A 17,727-nucleotide genomic window follows, 5' to 3' on the forward strand; every position below is an offset into this window, starting at 1 on the left:
TTTGACATAGATCAAGATCTTCTTTACCTAACAAAATTCCAATCGTGCATTTTAATTAGAAGTGGTTCTTGATCAAATTTGTACTTGTACTAGTGTAACATGGACCCAAGAAAAAAGTTAATAGTATTGTAAAAGTCAAAGTCCAATGCAACCGCAAGAAAAAATCAACACGGCTTAGCCTTTGAGCAATTAGCTAGATCAAAATGTCAAACAACCCCCCATAAAAATTTTCATGAACTCACATGCAAGAACACAAGTTGAAGTAATTAAAGGGCCATAAATTTCAGAAGTTTCATGTTCAGCTAATCAGATTGGGGCTGCGGCAATTCAGGGTTCAAATAATACTAGTATTTGTGTAAACATTATGGGGATTCGAGTTTAGAAAAACTAGCAATTGCTGTGCTTTAATGATCTAAAATCGGCTAATGTCAAGTTGGTAACAGTTGCATTTGATTGCCCAAATATGTCAAGTTGTCAACAAGTCTGCCTTACGGGACAAATTTTTCAACATCTAGAAGAGTGGAGGTTAAGAAGGTGAGGCAGAGGATAATTGGATTCGTGACTCATTCATCAGCCGCTATGTTTCCAAGGGTTTAAGATGTACGCTTTCCACAGTTATTTGATTAAATAGCTTCTTCTTGCAAATATTTACAGTATATATCATCTCTTATATGTTTGCCTTGCACTCGATGATTTATAGAGCTAGAATAAGAGAAGAGTTGCTCTAGACTAGACCAGATAATTATGCCCAAAACCCAACAACCCACCCAACCCACCCGCTAATTTGACAGGTTGGCTTGGGTAAGTTGGGTATTGAGTCAATTTTGGGTTGGATAATAAAAACCCACATATATATTGGGAGGTTTGGGTATTTGTGTTGAGCACACATTACCCAACTTGTACTAATTGAATCGAGTGAATAATCAACACAATCTTAAAAGGGTGAATAGTTACTCAAAAGCATCAACTATAGACTTTTTTTTATTATTTTTTGCTATAAACATCTTCTGTGATTATAACATAATTCGCCAAGCAAGTTAAAATTTTTTTACTTGGCCTTTTTTTAATTCCTTGGTTACATACTTAATAGGGTATTACCCTAGATATGGAAAAGGCCAGATGTGTTAGAATAATTGCCAGATTCATCGTGACAAAAAAATTAATTTGCATTTATGAGTTAAATATTTAGCTACAATGTGACTTTTTTTCATTTATATTATTGTCATCAAAATGTGCAGTATAAAGAATTTGAACATTATTAAATTCGAAATTAATTTTGAGACGTTAAGGTTAACTTACAACTACTTGTGCCCTCGGTGCTTAATAACTACCACATAACTCATTCATGCTAAAAGATTTTTGTTTTTATAAATCGCATTCTCAATATGTAAAAACTACATAAATCCAAAATTACCATACTTTCTTTGTGAAAATATAAGCATAAAATCTTTTTTTGGGCGGTTTGGGTATTTGTGTTGGGACATCTACTTAAAATTTTTTTTTTGGTATGTGAAAATATATTTGAGAGAGTTTATGTATTAAAATCTATTAATTAATATATTGGGTCATGGGTTTAAGATAACCCAATATGATCCAACTCAAAATTAATCTAATCTAAAATTGAGCGGGTTGGATGTAACCCATTTAAATAAAAATTCAATATTAACCCGCGCAACCCACCCAATTGCCAGGTATACTCTAGACTGTCATAATTTTACACATACAAAGATGAGGGATAAAGAAGGTGGCCATGCAATCGTCACTAGTAAGGTATGTATGAGTATACTCCTTTGGTCCCATAAGTTTTTAATTGTTTACGCACTTTGAAATTAGTACATTTTATGCATGGTAAACTTCACTCAAAAGCTTTAAAGCTTTTGTTTCATATATGCCCTTTAGCCACGTTCAAGTTTGTGGGTTGAAATGATTGTAAGACTACTCAATACTTTATGGACCAATTTGCATATATATATCTGTGATGATAGGACAAACATTTTCATTGTATACAATGAAAGGCAGAAAATAACATCAGAAGACAGAAGGTGTGTACTAAAATAATTGACAAAGGTTTGATTCACTTCGTTTCCAAATAAAGTAAAATCTTTTTTTTTTTAACATAATAACCATTTTATTGATGTATCAGTAAGCTTTACAAGGGAGGATATACTCTTACTAAATCTACAACACAGCACTAGACTACTGAGTACAAGAATAAAACTGCTAAAAAATACACAAACAAAAGCTATTCCTACAACTAGCTTTGCAAACACTCTTGAGATCACCCCCCTGCCAGGACCAGTAGCTAGTTTCCATGAGTTCTGGGAGCTCAAGTCCATGACACCAGAGTCAATTGAACCTCTTGGTTGATAGCAGCAGCAACTTGTTCAGTGGTAACGGCATATCCTGCTATTCCTTTGTGCCACAGGTGCCAAAACTGTTGCAGCTAGTGCTAATCTTCTAAACATTGCAGCAGGAGAATCAGATCCGGCAAACGTAATACCTGTTGATTTCCCTTTTGCCTAATAATAAATGGATGCTCAAATTATCAAGCCCATACTAGTAGTCTAATTCAAGCAATACTGCAAAAAGATAATGCAACTTAACATTTCCCATAACATATATGAAAATACAATAATAGATGAAATAACAACTCAAAAATTCTTTATCACCCGATACATAAATACAAGAAAAAAACTAATTCTATAAAGCCAGCGAGTTGCACTAGCTAGTTACATATTTGCATCAACACAACGTCTTGTGAAAATTTGAATATCCTGATATTGAAAAAAAATCTTATAAAGAATCAAGAGTTGCAGTGTATAGAAGTCTTGGACAAGTGGCAATTATAGCAAACCGCTGGTATAGGTTACTCCTGTCTGGGGTAACCAATTATCCCCTAATATGAAATTGGCAACAGTGAAGTTAGCTGCATCAGCCGCATTTATGACATGGTAACCAGGCCATGTAACCCTGTTGGTAGTATCAGATCCGGGGCCTGAATTGTCGTACTCAGCATAATACAATGTGCTCAGTGCAAAGTCCCCTGACCATGGAGTCCAGCCGGCAGGATCAATCAGGCTCCCCAGGAATGATTGCATGTAAACAGTTCTTGAATACTCTTTCCAGGGTCGTCCAAGATATGTCTTAGTCGTCCCGTTACTCGAAGCCAAGTCTGGGGCTGCCATGATGTTGCAATTCTGTATAGAAGTCCCTGTGTTCTGGTTTATATCTGTTCTACCTTGTGCAGTGATCGCATTGAATTGTCCTTGCATTGGAAGACGAGGATAGAGATTGCAATTTTGAAAAACAACTGCTGCATTGCCGAATATAAAGTCTACTGTTCCATAAACGTCGCATTGCTTGTAAAATTGCCTTAGGGAATGTGTATATAACGTGTCTTGATACCCTTCAAAACTGCAGTTGTAAAAGGTGGACAAATCTGCACCATTTCGCACCGCCACTGCTTGGTGCTTTACTGCTCCTGCTGTGTTCCGAATGGTTATGTTCATCCCAACAAACCCTTGCCCAGTCACAGCTGTGTGTACACAACACGAGTATATTTATTTAGATTTCAACAAATAATAAATATTATCATGCAATTATTTAGATGAAACAGTTTCTAAGGACAAACGTTTGGAAAACAATCAACTTGTTAACGGTAAATTGATCACTATAAAGGATTTAAAGTCTCTCTCTAGATTTTAGGTCAGGGTTCGAACCCTTCACCCTACAATTAAAAGAATCTAGAGAGTGTGCCTATGCACTGCCCTAGCTTAGATGCTATTCATTGTAGCCCTTTCAAAATTAAACGAAGAAAAAAAAAGCTTGGAAAGCAACAATTACATTACCAACCCCAAAAAAAGAAAAAAAAATGATAACAATTACATTAGTCAATTCTTACGGAGTAATTAATAGATGTGATTGACTCATGACGTGAAGTTTCAAACTTCCAAGTAGTAATATGGTGATAAAATACTAAATTTTAGTACATAAAATGACGGCTGTGGCACACTTTTACGGTCAACTAATTAACTTGATATACTAGTTTAGTGTACTCGATACTGAATCCAGAAAACCAGATCAAAGTTTTTCAAATCTAGCTACCAGCTGAATCAATTTTTTAGCAGCACCCAACAGAGATGTTGATGTTTGGCATGTTCTTGAAGCGAAACGTGTAACCATTTAAGCTTTGAACATTTCCAAAAAAATTTTAAAGCACATCCATCGTTGCAGCTGCCTTGTGTTTTCCAAATTAAATTGAAACAAGTCAAACTATGAAGCAATCCAATTATGTTCTATTTTACTGCATTATTTTTTCAAAAAAGAAATTTCTAACTTGCGAATAAAGAACCTGTAGGAAATGCACAAGAATATGGTTTGGCAAATGCTCTCAAAAAATTAGTTAATAATCTTCTCCCACATAAATTGACACAACTTGTCATGACGGTTCAAGCTTCTTGGCTTGCTAGAGATTGGATAAATAGGCATAAAAAATAGTAGAAGATATTCTGTTAGCTAGAAGCTAGAATATGAATACTTACCGAATGTTGCAGAATTAAATGTAGTCCAACCATCAACCACGCTTCTGTTCCCCGTAATTATCGTCTGGTTGATCCCATCTCCAACCAACATAATATACTTTTTGTTACTAGCAATTGTGACATACTCTTCATAAACTCCAGCAACCACGTAAATCATGAAGTAGCCCTTGCCGGCGGCCGTATTATTGGGAGCTGCAGCTACAGCATCACTAATGGTAGTGAAAGTTCCATTCCCATTTGGATCCACAACCACCATCTGATTCACCTTGACATTATTATTCCCAATTTGCTGCAGGAGTCTTCTTCCCCACCCAAAAGATTTATCAGAATTCAATTCACTTAGCGACCTTCCTGCTGAATTTCTGTAATGACCCCAGCCACGCATGAAAAGGGCTAAAGAGACACTATAAGACATACTCCCATTAGTCAGTGGAGCTAAAAATGCACTTCTAACACTTGAGGAAGAAGTTGTTTCTTTTAGGCCATCTAAGCAAGTTTGGTAGTTGGTTAATGTGGCACTAAGCAATGTTTGCATATAATCAGCTTGGGAGCTTTGAAGGGTTGTTGTGGAACCAATGGATTGAATGGTATTCGACAAGAAATCCCTGCTTAAGCTAGCTAGAGTTTGGCAATCTTGAAGAGCTCGAATCGTGCTTTCGGTGAAAGCAAACCGAAGCCTGAGATATCTGTTGACTAATGAGAGAAAATTGTTTGTCATGGACAGAGAATGATAGACAGAATATCGACCATAATCATGTATGGTCGCGGATCGATTGTTTGGTAGTGTGGATCTGCAGAAGTAAGGGAATGGAGTATAGCTACAAACGGTTTGTGGATTGGAAGGAGTTGAAGGTGGTGGTGGAGAAGATGCATGGATTGTGAAGACGAAAGAAAAGATGAGAAGTAAAGCGAAAATAATACAAGTTTTGGATTGCATGGTTTTCATGGTTACTGAAAATGACACAAGCGAATTGCCTAATTTTCAAGACTATGAATTTTATGCAGCACTGAAACCTATATATATAGAAAAAGAAATCGAAAGAGATTCATGGAACTAAAAAATTTCAAACATACAGTACAAGTCAAGATGTTAGCTGTAAATCTGTCTTTCTTGAAATTTGAAACCGTGTTTAGGTCTTAATTTACGCGAAGGGTTGGAAGTCAATAAAAATTCTCTTTCCTCCGAATTCTATGAGTATTTTACTCTCTCCATTTTTCCACAATATGTGAAGCTGTTATCCAGGTTGAGAATCTGACTGGTTAGTACCTAACGCAGGTTCTAACTGGGAATCTGTCTGCAGGTTTTGGAGAATGGATATTGATCTTCCAAGGCTGCGCTAGAGTCTTCCTGTAACAAACCGCGTTTTAACAGAACAAGGGAACATAAAGGAACATTTAAGGCTTGTTTTACATACTGTAATCTGACAAGTTGAGGTTTTTTTCCAAAGAACTGTGACAAAAGACAAACCTCGTGGCTGATTAAGATGCTATATGGTATAATAAATAACTAATCTATGCTAAAGCCAAAGCGGAGTTGTTAGAAATTAAGGAACAAGAATACATTGGCCAAATCTTGAAAAAGTTGCAAGAAAGAGTAGGACAAACATGTAGCATGTATTAACGTGGGATCCAATAGCAAGCCGCCGCGGACGACAGACGTGTTCCGCAGATTTGGTTGTAAGATTAGATATATCTCTAAAGTTTTGCCGGTCCTTCCACCCATTCAGAAGTAAGATCTCACTTTACCTTTACCTTTAAATGCCTCTCATAGCACAAATAGATAGGCATAGTGTGACTCGGAAAGATTTGGGATATATAATCGACTGAAAATGTTCTTTGTGCTGGAATACTAATGACTGGATTTAAATTTTAGGGTAAATTACGTGTAATTCCCTTATAGTTTTATATAATAGTACATGACTCTCTTAAGATTTTAAAATAGTCATATAGCTCCCGTGTAGTTCTAAGTATAGTGAAAAATGGACGGAAAGCACCATAGATTATACTAATTGAACAAACGCGCTCTAAAATGGCGTGAGATGGAATCATAATATCCACTTAACCTCACGTGATTTGCATGAACATTCCGTTAGATGGAATCATAATATCTACTTAATCTCACATGATTTGCATGAGCATCCATTTCACCCCTTCCCCTTATACTTTTTGTATTTGTCTACATAATTCTTCTATGCTTTTATGTAAAATCATTAGGCCATTGATCGATTTAATGTTTAAGAAATGGTGAATATTGATAGTTTAACTAACAATATTATAGAGACTATTTTCCATTAAATTTTCATTTTACATGACATCACAAGAAATTAAAGTAGATATTTTCAAACGTTAAGGGGTCACGTGACAACAGACAAGACCACATAAGTGTTATTTGTAATGTACCCTTAAATTTATTGAGCTAGTGATACAGGTTTTTAAATCATGGCATTAAGCATTTGTTACATTTGTAGGCTAGCCAACTTAGAGAGGGATGCTTTACGTATGCCACAGGAAATGCATCTTGATTGATAACAAAAGGTTTGAGGAACCCAAAGGAAATGCATCAAAACAAAATCGTAGTCACAAAAATAAAAAGCATACTCCAGATTTTTGGCTATGTCAAAGATGAAATAAAGAAAATTTCGTGCCCCGACCACAATAGGGAGCGGAAAGCCATTTTGATGGATAACGAATAGCTCAAAATGTATTAAAACAATTGGTTTGCATGATTTCCATCTTAAAATGAATTAATTAATGTACTAAAAGCTAACCACTTCACCGACCCATTTTCGATCACTAGATATCCTTTTTTTTTTCTGACACGATAGATTCGACTTTATACCTATTTCTACTCTATACAAGAGAGAAGGGGAATCAAAAGCCCCGTTTGGAACCTGAGTCTTTTAGAAGTTTGTCTAAAACTTTACTATAGTGCACTGTAGAAGTTTTTTGGAAAAATTTGTTAAGATGAAAAACTTTTTTTTCCTTTTCTTTTTTTTTTTTCTCTTTCTCTTTCTTTCTCTTTCTTTTCTTTTTCTTTTCTTTCCTCTCTCTTCTTCTTCTTCTTCTTCTTCCCCCGACTAGATATCACTTATGTCTAAGTTTTAACAACTGTTGCTTTGCGTGGTCAAATTAGAATAGAATACAAAACATGACTGTGTTGTCAATTCTTCGCCAATTAATGAGGCATAGCTTCAGGTCTATAGTACCCATTCTCTTATATCTGTGTTTTGATACCTATGCATGAATGATATGATTAATTAATGATATAACTTCTGTCATTAATATAGATTTTAATGATATTATGACATTTTGAAAAAGGGAAAAAAAAAGGTGTTGCTTCAAAAATTTGATCTTGATCTCATGGACTTCTTTAGTGAATTAGGACCCTTTAGCAATGAATGAATGTTGAAGGTTCCAATTCTCCAAAAAGCGTGTTGCTAATTAATTGTCCCACCTTCGAGAGATGGGAATAAAAAATGGCAAACAGCGGAAATAAAGAGGAGGTGACCCAAAAGGACTTGGTCTATATGGGCAGCTGCTATCAAGCAAACATGTCAAATTTGAATTTGGCAGCTGATTAGGAATTCTCGATTCTTTTTTGTTTTCTTACAACCTTTATTCGGTCAAGACTAAATATAGTTCGGCTAAAGTAGATGTTGATTTTGAGGGAAAAAAAATAGTTAAGAGCATATTGATTTACCTCGATCAAATATAAGCAAAAAACTTTGAAAGTGCACGTATTTACAAGACTGGCAATTGACCTATTGGTTCTAGTAGCTAAAATTCAATTCTTCTTGTCATACGATCTCAAAACTAAGACCCTGTTTGATAATGCAATTCAGTATTTAAAAAATTTAACAGATTCAAATCTTAACATGTTCAAACGCGCGTGTTTGATAACTAAAAATTGAACATCTGAATTAATTAAATGGTACTAAATTTTTTAGGTAAAACTTACTCCCAAAAAATAAGTGATGAACTATTTATTTATCGCTGAATATGATATACATTCAAATTTATCATATTTAGTACTTAATAATTCAATAATTTAATAAATTCATATTTCATATTTCAATTTTATCAAACGCACCTTAAGCATTTCACTGGACATTAAAATGTGAAGATAAATAGCAAGTTAACGAAAGGTAAGCAAATGATAAATCGAATACAAAGGCGAATAGAAAGAATTATCGAATGAATGTTTTCCTTCACCTATAATTCATATGGTTGAATATTAAGAAAAGTTCAGTAAGTAAATAACATTCATTGGAAATGCAAAAAGTAGGAGCCTGTTATATGTTTTAAGTTCAATGTTTCATTATGAAAATATTGAGGGAAGTTGTAAAAAAATTCATTACTTTTAGGGGACAATCTTGGGGTAATAGGGGATATTATCAAAATTCAGACAAAAGTGAGGTAATACTAAAATTTTTAAATTTTTTACAGCTTATGCTATAGTTTCTATCAAAAAAAAAAAATGAAGAGGTGCGTGGACTGAACATGATTCCGCCACTAAAAATCAATTTAAAAACTTCCTACAAATAAAATAAAGATTTTCCCCCAAAAATACAGAAATTGAGAAACAGGGGAAGATAAATTAGCTATACCGGTTCTTTTCCCTCATTTACTTAGTCATTCAAAAATAGGTTTTAGCAGTAACCAGGCTCACTGGCTATTGGCTAAGCATACGCCTAATTGTTTATTTGCACTACGTCCGTAAAGTACGGAAGTTCCAAGCTCCCACCGACAGTAATTAGAAATTTCAAAAGGTATATATTTTAGTTAGACCGTCTAATCAAAGATCTCAAACAGTTCAATCTTTTCCCCTCAAAACATTGCTTACATTGACTCGGATTAAGATAGTGTTTTGATTTAATGTTTGGCTACATACAAAGCTAACAGCTGTGCATTTTCCCTTTACATACGCGGGGAAGGGACGGTTCATCTATTAACCGTGTAGCATTTTTTAAACGTTTTGTAATTGTATATAAACTTTTTATACATCCTTATAACGGATGTGTGATATTCTGTTACTATTCATATGAGTCCCATATGTAATAATTATTGTTAAGTTTTACAAGTAATTCACATAAAGTTACACCTTATTCAAAAAAAATATTATACTGTTACGAATGGTTGTTATTCACAACCGACCGGGCTTCGTATCCTTCCTTTACCATGTTCTGGTACCAGGACGACTAGCAACTCAATCCAAAATTAGTGGTACACCAACCAAAAGGCATACTAGTTTTGTAGCAAGCTCTGTCTAGACAAGCATTCTTTAAAATATACTTCAGATATTAGATTTTCAGAGAAGCAAGGTTAATTAAGGAAAGTATATAAATAGAAGGGAAGATACGAATTATTAGTACGTGTATATATATATATATATATATATATATATATATATGATAAGTTAGATGAAATTTAGGTGCGTTAAACAGTACCCAATAGACAATCGTTAAAAAAAACCCTTCGTAATAAGATAAAAGTCGTGCTTCAAAATCAAAGAGCTGGAAGATCTGTTGGTTGCTGTCATAACAAAATTAACATTAAGAGAGGTAAGGAAATACAAATTAGGAAATTTTGATGTTCAATAATGTCCTGCTTTTCAAGTCAAACGACAAATAGTTCCTTAATTTGGATGCAATCGAAGTCAACTCAATTGAGTTGAGTTGGCATTTCTTGGTGGAGAGATCAACTTCGATATTGCAAGTTGGTTAGATTGAATTATCTCTTGTGAACGGGAAAAACGCGAACATTAATGAATGAAGCTTGATTCCACCAAAAGATAAGATTGAATAAGTTTTTGATACCATTCAGATTATATGTTGAAGAAAACCAGAATGCAGCCAACTTCTAAGAAGCCACACTTGCAGAAAATGGATTCTTGAAGGACGTAGTTTTGTAGCCAAGCGATGACTTGGGACTTCTTAATCCAAGGGAAGACGCAAGTTAGGTACTATTCGAGGATTGAGAATGTGAAACAACTACTTTAATTCTGTATAAATTTGACTCATATAGTAATAGCATACCCCTTTTTTTTTGTGTCCCTTCCATTTAAGCATTATTCTTTTACAAATATACCTTGGTTGGTCCGGTCAAATTTCTAAAGCAGAATTGGAAATGGGAAGCAAAGCGATGGTGTAAAAAGGGGTACTTCCACCGGCCTAAAGAATACTGCCTCGGTCGAGCCTGCCGGTTGAACCTTCGCTAAGTTATTAACTTACTATATGTTTTCAGCCATTTACCCTCGGGAACCTCAGCTTCAAATCTTCTGTTACGAATTTTGTCTCTGTTCCGTTTTCATTCAACTGCTGCTTGTATTGTGCTGCTGAATTTATTCTCTAATAGAATCCTAAAAGTTATTGATTGCTGGACTTATGCAGAATAGAATTTTAAAAACTATTAATCAATCAATACACGTGACAGTTAAACAAGGACGGAACAGAGACAAAATCAGGGACAGACGATTTCAAGCGTTCTTCTTCGCCTCCTTTGAAGTGTAACACATGGCATTAAGCAAATTCTAAAATTATCAAAAACAAAAAATTATTCCTTTGTATAGCCATTCATGTGGAGGTCTTTATAATTTTTTTAAACAATAAATAAAACAACTTCCCTATAAATAAATACTTAAAACAACTTCCCTAGATCAAACCGTCAAGGGCTAGCACTACAACACTGGCTGGCAACCAATATAGCCCATCATTATTGTACATCTTAGGAATAGATACTAGTGTTTAGTTGGTCAAACCCTCTGTGAACTTGATCCCAGTGCTCGGCAACCAAGACCGCCCATCAATGAACCGCCCAACCGTGAAGTAACCGGCGGCAGAAGCATCCTTAATGATGTGATAGCCAGGCCATTTAACCCTGCCTGCTAGAGATGCACCTGGCCCATAATTCCTATACTCTCCAAACCACAAAGTACCCAATGCAAAGTTCCCACTCCACTCCAGCCAACCTCTAGGCTGGACCATAGAACTCATGTAGGTGTTCATGAACACCGTTCTTGAAAATTGTTTCCAAGGCCGGCCTAAATAAGTGGGCCTCGTCGCGTAGACCAAACTATCTTGAATGATAAATCCAGTGCTTTGATCTGGGCTTTTGCGGCCTTGGGCTGTGATGGTTACTTTTTGGAGGGGTAAGGGATTACCTGTGAATATTTTGCAGTTTTGAAGAACAGCTGCACCATTGCCAAAGATGAAGTCTATGGTGCCATAGATGCTGCATTCCCGGTAGAATTGGCGGAGGGAGTGGATGTATAGGGTGTCCTGATGCCCCTCCATGCTGCACCGGAAGAAGGCCGATTGGTCGGAGTCGACTCGGAGTGCCACTCCTTGATGGTTTTCCGGTCCGGCAGTGTTACGAAATGATATGTCTCTGGCTATAAATCCCTTGCCGGAAACAGCTGCATGAAATACAAATTGATTGTCATCACCGAATAACTTTTATGAATGAAATTGATCGAAATTTGTAGCTTGTTAAATTGAAAGTTAACACCAATGAACATATCTAAGTTCATTCCGTATAGGTCACCTTTGGATAGTCAAAAGAAATTTTAAATTGGAGAAAGAAAAGGAGCTGATCATTTGAATGTACACTTTTTTTTTTTTTTTTGTTCCTTTTGGCTGTTTTCTTTTCTTAGAAAAACCAAGTTGTTGTTTTGATTGTTACTATACCATATGGCAATCCGTTGGCCTTTTCCTGTAGTAAAATAATAGGAAAAAGAATCCTTTTGGCCTCACCTTATTCAAGAAAAAATATTTAATGAAAACTAACGTGTATTTAAGTGTATAATAGCTCATAGAAATAGCAAAGGTTCAAAGTTTTGAAGAACCATATAAACAGAGTATTACGTACCAACAGTAGCTGTCCTGAAAGTTGTCCATCCTTGCATGAAATTTCGGTTACCAGTGATCACAGTTTGCCCAATTCCATCTCCCACAAGCATGATATTAGTCTTTTTCTTCCTCATGTCAATATTTTCATGGTAAACTCCTCTCTTCACATATATGATGTACCTCCTAATACTATAGCTAGGAGCCTCATATATTGCTTGAGCTATAGAACGATAATGCCCACTCCCATCCAATGCAACAACGGAATCAACATGCATCCCTTTTGGACTAGCAGAAACTATTTCTTGATCTCCCTCAGTCATCCACTCTGGAAAATCCACGCTTTCACTAGTGTCATTAGGACTATTTCTTGGTGGCTTAAAAGGTAGACTGTGCAGTCTAGTGTACAAACTCAAAACATTGCTAATTAGTTGGGTAACTTGTGTTAGACTTCCCCTAACAAACCGCTCAAGACGCCGGTCCGTGCCCTCGAATCCTTCCAGGCATGTGTCTTGATTGCTCAACGCAGCGCTGAGCCACGCCTTTAGATTTCCTTCATAGTGAGAATTCTTGACGCCGGATCTAATCCTGTTCATTTCTGCTAAAGACCATGCTAGCTCGGAGACTGAAAAATCAAGAAGCTCTTTGCAGTCATCTATTGCAATTTGCTCGCGATAACTCACCGAGAGTGTACTGAATTTTGTGAGTGAATCAACCGCTAATCTTGCCTCATTGAGCGTGTTCTCCAGGGCAGCTTTGAGGACTGAGATGGGATTTTGTTGGCTCCAAGTGTCCAGCCTAGATTGCAGGTTGGCGAGACATGAAGTCTGATCATCAACATGTTGACAAGCTTGTGTCATCATGGTCTCAAAGCCCTGGTGGTTTTGATCTTTTGGATAAGCACTGGTTTCTTGGGATTGAACTTTGGACCCGCAAGGTAAAAGAATGAGAAGAAAAAGAACAACATTGGAAAATGCCATTGTTTTACTAGGGTGTTGCATGGTGAAGAACGTGGCTGGCATTGCCTGTTTTACAGGTAGATCGGCAATATAATATGCATTCATTTAGAGAATTCTTAGATTCTTTGATACGAAAGACAAGGAATATCTATCTCTTCACTCATGCTTGGAAAACTATGCTTTTGCAAGTAACAGAGTACAAGTTATGCTTCCTTGCATACTATGGGATCAAATATTCTTCACTGTTTATGTCTTGGAAGCTAAGTAGTCTGCTTCTATCAGAATTTTTCAGGGATTCTGGAGCTAAACGTGACGCTACTGTAAATGTTCATGTAAAGTTAGCTAATTGCTGCTCTTTAAGAACTATATTCCTAAATCTTTTGTCTTGACCAGCATTAGAATTTTGCAATGTCATAAACTATGTGCTTTTATGTGTGTAAGTTGTGTGGGGAGAGGAGGGTGGTGGGGGAATGGAGTCTAAGGAAAGGTATATAGTTAAGGGGTGCAAAACTGCGTAACAGTTCCAGGAGAGCTAAAAAACCACCCAAAAAAAAAGTGATTTTGTAATGCAAATTATGTTCTAGATTAGTCATACAATCTGTTTAAGTGATTTTACATGCCACAAGCATTAGAACTTCCATATGTACAATCACAAGTTTGGCTGGCAATACTGTCAAAGGGATCATCTTCTTATTAGAGCAATATTTTTCCAAATACCAACATTACTCTCGATAGTTAATCTTATATATTTTCATTGATTTTGTTGGCCCCATTACCCACCAATTACTTCTTTTCTTCTCTCTCTAATTAATTGAATAGCTTGCCTACTTCTTCTATCTCTTTAATTTATTTATCTATTATTTTCATTACTCATTGATTTGGTTTTCAGTTTTTTATAATATTTTGCTTCTTATATTGGAATTCTTTTACTTTAAAGCGCTCTTATTTTTAATTTTTCAAGTTGTATTTAAAGTTTTTTTTTTTTGCCAAATACAATATGATTTAACTCAAACAACTAACAATCTAAAATGAAAATAATCCAAAAAAATGTACACACACTTTTTCTTCATATTCGTGGGATCTAGAATGTAACACATTTTAAAATAAATTTAATCTAGTTATTAGAAAATATGGACACATGTTGAAGTCAAGATTTATATAATAATTAAAATAGTGGAAAAGATAGTGAAGTTTGAAGATCAACTACACACTAATAAACCAAACAACCAAAATTCAAAGAAATATAATATGTTGCATATATCCTAGGATTGAGTTCGAATAATATCATAATAGCAATCACACAATTTTTCCATGGTCTTTAATTAAAAAAAATATAGTAGACCTTCAAGATTTTAATTTTATAATATGGAAAAATTGATTCTTGTATGAAGGATTAGATGTGGCCTAATATTCCCCTTCTTCTCTTGCAAACAAATACGAGTTTGTCTACTAAAGTAGCCATTGCATCGTAAAGGTTTAAGGTTCAGCAAAAATTGATGAAGCCATCTAAGAGTAGGTAAAGCAGTTATAACAAATCTAAACAAATTGATGAAAAATTGTAATAATGTACTGATAATGATGGAAAACATAATGGAATAAAAGTAAAACAAAATTGTAAGCAAAGATTATTTAATAGAAAACATAATGGAATAGAAGTTAAAAAGAAAAAAATCAAGAAAAACTGAATGATATTGATGAAAAAATAACAAGAGCAAAATGGAGAAGAGAGTAATGCAAAAAATCTTGAGCCACATCATCTCTAAGTATCCACAAAATGAAAAGAAATTATAAAATAGAAAAGATTGAGAGACATTGGAAGGCACGAGTTGGAAAGGATGTGAGAGAAGCAAACAAAACCTTATTGTGTCAATAAGAAAGAGAAGAAAAGGAGTAATTGTTAGATAATTGGTCCAACAAAATCACTGAGAATATATAAAATTAACTAGATTGGGATAATATTGGTATTTGGATAAGAATAACTGTGTGTATTTGATAGGTTGCAATTTTATCATTTATTTCATTATTAATTTCCTCTATTACCTGATCCGATGTGGATTAATTGTTGGATTCTACTCATTTTTAGCAATTTGCATTTATTTCAGAAAGTAGAATGAAAATATGGTAACAAATGCCAATTTGATAGGAAAGGAGTCCAAATTACAGAGCTTATTCCAGGGGCATTGTTGGCAAAGGAAAACTTTGGCCCATTTTGGTAATTGTTGGAGAGAATGAAACGCAGAGAGTTTTCTTTTCTTCGGAGCCGCCACACATCTGAAGGCATTGGATAGGAATTAGAATAGAACGCAGAGGAAGAGCACTCTCTTTTGGTAGAGCTTTTGCTCTTTGACTTTTCTTTTGTCCTCTTAGTAGCTTGCCTCCTCGCATGTCAGGGACAATTAGAGGATTTAACCATTCTATGCAGTTTTCTTTTCCTTCCATTATTTAAAGCGAATTGAATTCTCCCAATTACTGAGACAATGGCAGCGACTATTACTCTAGTTTTGTATGGATTTTTCGCATTAGAGATGAACTAAATTTCCCTTTCTAGTCAAGGAACAACGGAGGTTTTGATTCGCCTAAAAATTGTGAAATCGATTTAATTTTATCCTTTTCTTTTATTTATTGGTATTCGCATATTTCTTGTTTGCAATGCTTGTGATTATTTAATTAATTGATTATTTTAGATCCAAATAATTAGTTAATTTAGTAATCTATTGTCAATTAGGACATTAAATCCGTAATTGTTTAATTGCTTTGAAATAATGATAACTGGCATGATTAGATTTGTGTCAGGAAAATATGCGGACTAATCTAAATTAACCATGATAGTGCGTTATTTGGTTAGAATAAGTCTCCTCTAATACGTAAGGCAATTGGGAAATTAAATCTTACGGGCGTACCTAAAATTATTTCTCAATTAGGGCAGTAATTAACGGACGTACCTTAATCACCGACACAGTAAGGAGGGGTTGACTGTCATCGCTTGTTTGACAGTTATAACCTATTTATTAGTAAATAATTGGAATTGCCTTTGTTTCAATGATCAATTAGGTGAACCATTATTGAAGTTATTTCTTGGCTAGATCATTAGTTGTCATTCATCTGACTTTAGTAAATTGTTATTTAATTTTTAGTAGTTTCTTGGATTTTATTTGCATTTATTTGATTGTCACCTTCTACACAAAAATACCCCCTGATTACTGTAAATTTGAAAAGAAACAGTTACACCCAATCCCTGCGGATTCGACTCTACTTACCACTATTTACAAAAATTAACTTTAATTGAGCAGATTTATTTTTATTATTGTACAAATTTCAACAACCTGTCAGTATTTACATAATAACTTGAGCTTAGGGGTGAATAGACACTCATTTAAAATTCCAAATACAAAATAGTAACACGCCATTACATTTTAGATTTAAGAATTCTTTGCTTCCATTTGCCCAAATATTCGTAACGAATCTTCTGTCCTATTCCCTATGCCACTCTCTGTCTTATTTTTTATTATATTACTATTTTTCGTTCATAAACATTATATTTGAATTCTTTTTTTATTTTCTTAAGATTCAATAACTATTTAATTAAATAAAAAATAAATACAACAGTCTCAAAAAAATAATATATAATAGAAACTTAAAAAATACAAAAAAATAAAAAAAAATCTCATTTTTTATGCATTTTGATTTTTTTAATTTGTTAAATTTTGTGTATTACTCAATTAATAGTTATTGGATCTTAAGAAAACAAAAAAAACTTAAAATATGATATTTATGAACAAAAAATAGCAAAATAATAAAAAGTGAAACAATAAGTGACATAGGAAGTGGAACAAAAAATACGTTGCACAAAGTATTACACTCCTGTAAGTCCGCAATGGATCTTCTGTCTCACACTTTGTGCCACTCCATTCCACTTTTTATTATATTGCTATTTTTACTACATAAACATCATGTTTTAGGTCTTTTTTGTTTCATTAAGATTCAATAACTATTAATTGAGTTATACACAATTAAAACATGATTTTTATGTAGAAGAAATAACAATATAATAAAAAGTGAAATAGAGAATGACACAAAGTGTGAAACAGAAAATCCGTTCCGCCGCAAGTCTAGTACGGTAACACGTCTTACAATGCTTGCCAAACGTGATTAGGGTATGACCCAAGATTCATAAGATTCTAGCAATAAACTAAGAAGCTAAAACAGTTGCCCTGAGAATCTATGCAAGAAACCCCACACTAAATATATATATATATATATATATATATATGCAAGAAACCCCAGATTAGGATGCAAAATTCCACAAATCTCTTGGGCGTTTTTCAACTGTTCAAATGCACAGATAAAACCGTTCATCATTTAATACAGATTAGATCATTAGAC

At 34.5% G+C, this 17,727-nt stretch overlaps 2 protein-coding genes across 2 annotated transcripts; both read right to left on the reverse strand.

The window, feature by feature from the left end:
- Window positions 1-2,639: 2,639 nt before the first annotated feature.
- Window positions 2,640-5,511, reverse strand: LOC113727733 (pectinesterase-like). Its single transcript, XM_027252053.2, has 2 exons — window positions 4,542-5,511; window positions 2,640-3,535 (listed from the first exon to the last, which is right to left on the reverse strand). The coding sequence occupies exons 1-2, from the start codon at window positions 5,485-5,487 to the stop codon at window positions 2,844-2,846; spliced, it is 1,638 nt and encodes a 545-aa protein (XP_027107854.1). The 5' UTR covers window positions 5,488-5,511; the 3' UTR covers window positions 2,640-2,843.
- A 5,565-nt stretch (window positions 5,512-11,076) lies between these two features.
- On the reverse strand, window positions 11,077-13,393 carry LOC113727734 (putative pectinesterase/pectinesterase inhibitor 22). Its single transcript, XM_027252054.2, has 2 exons — window positions 12,408-13,393; window positions 11,077-11,955 (listed from the first exon to the last, which is right to left on the reverse strand). The coding sequence occupies exons 1-2, from the start codon at window positions 13,384-13,386 to the stop codon at window positions 11,285-11,287; spliced, it is 1,650 nt and encodes a 549-aa protein (XP_027107855.1). The 5' UTR covers window positions 13,387-13,393; the 3' UTR covers window positions 11,077-11,284.
- Window positions 13,394-17,727: the final 4,334 nt, after the last annotated feature.

Source organism: Coffea arabica, chromosome 2c, assembly GCF_036785885.1.
Source record: "Coffea arabica cultivar ET-39 chromosome 2c, Coffea Arabica ET-39 HiFi, whole genome shotgun sequence".
In the NCBI taxonomy this organism is placed as follows: domain Eukaryota; kingdom Viridiplantae; phylum Streptophyta; class Magnoliopsida; order Gentianales; family Rubiaceae; genus Coffea; species Coffea arabica.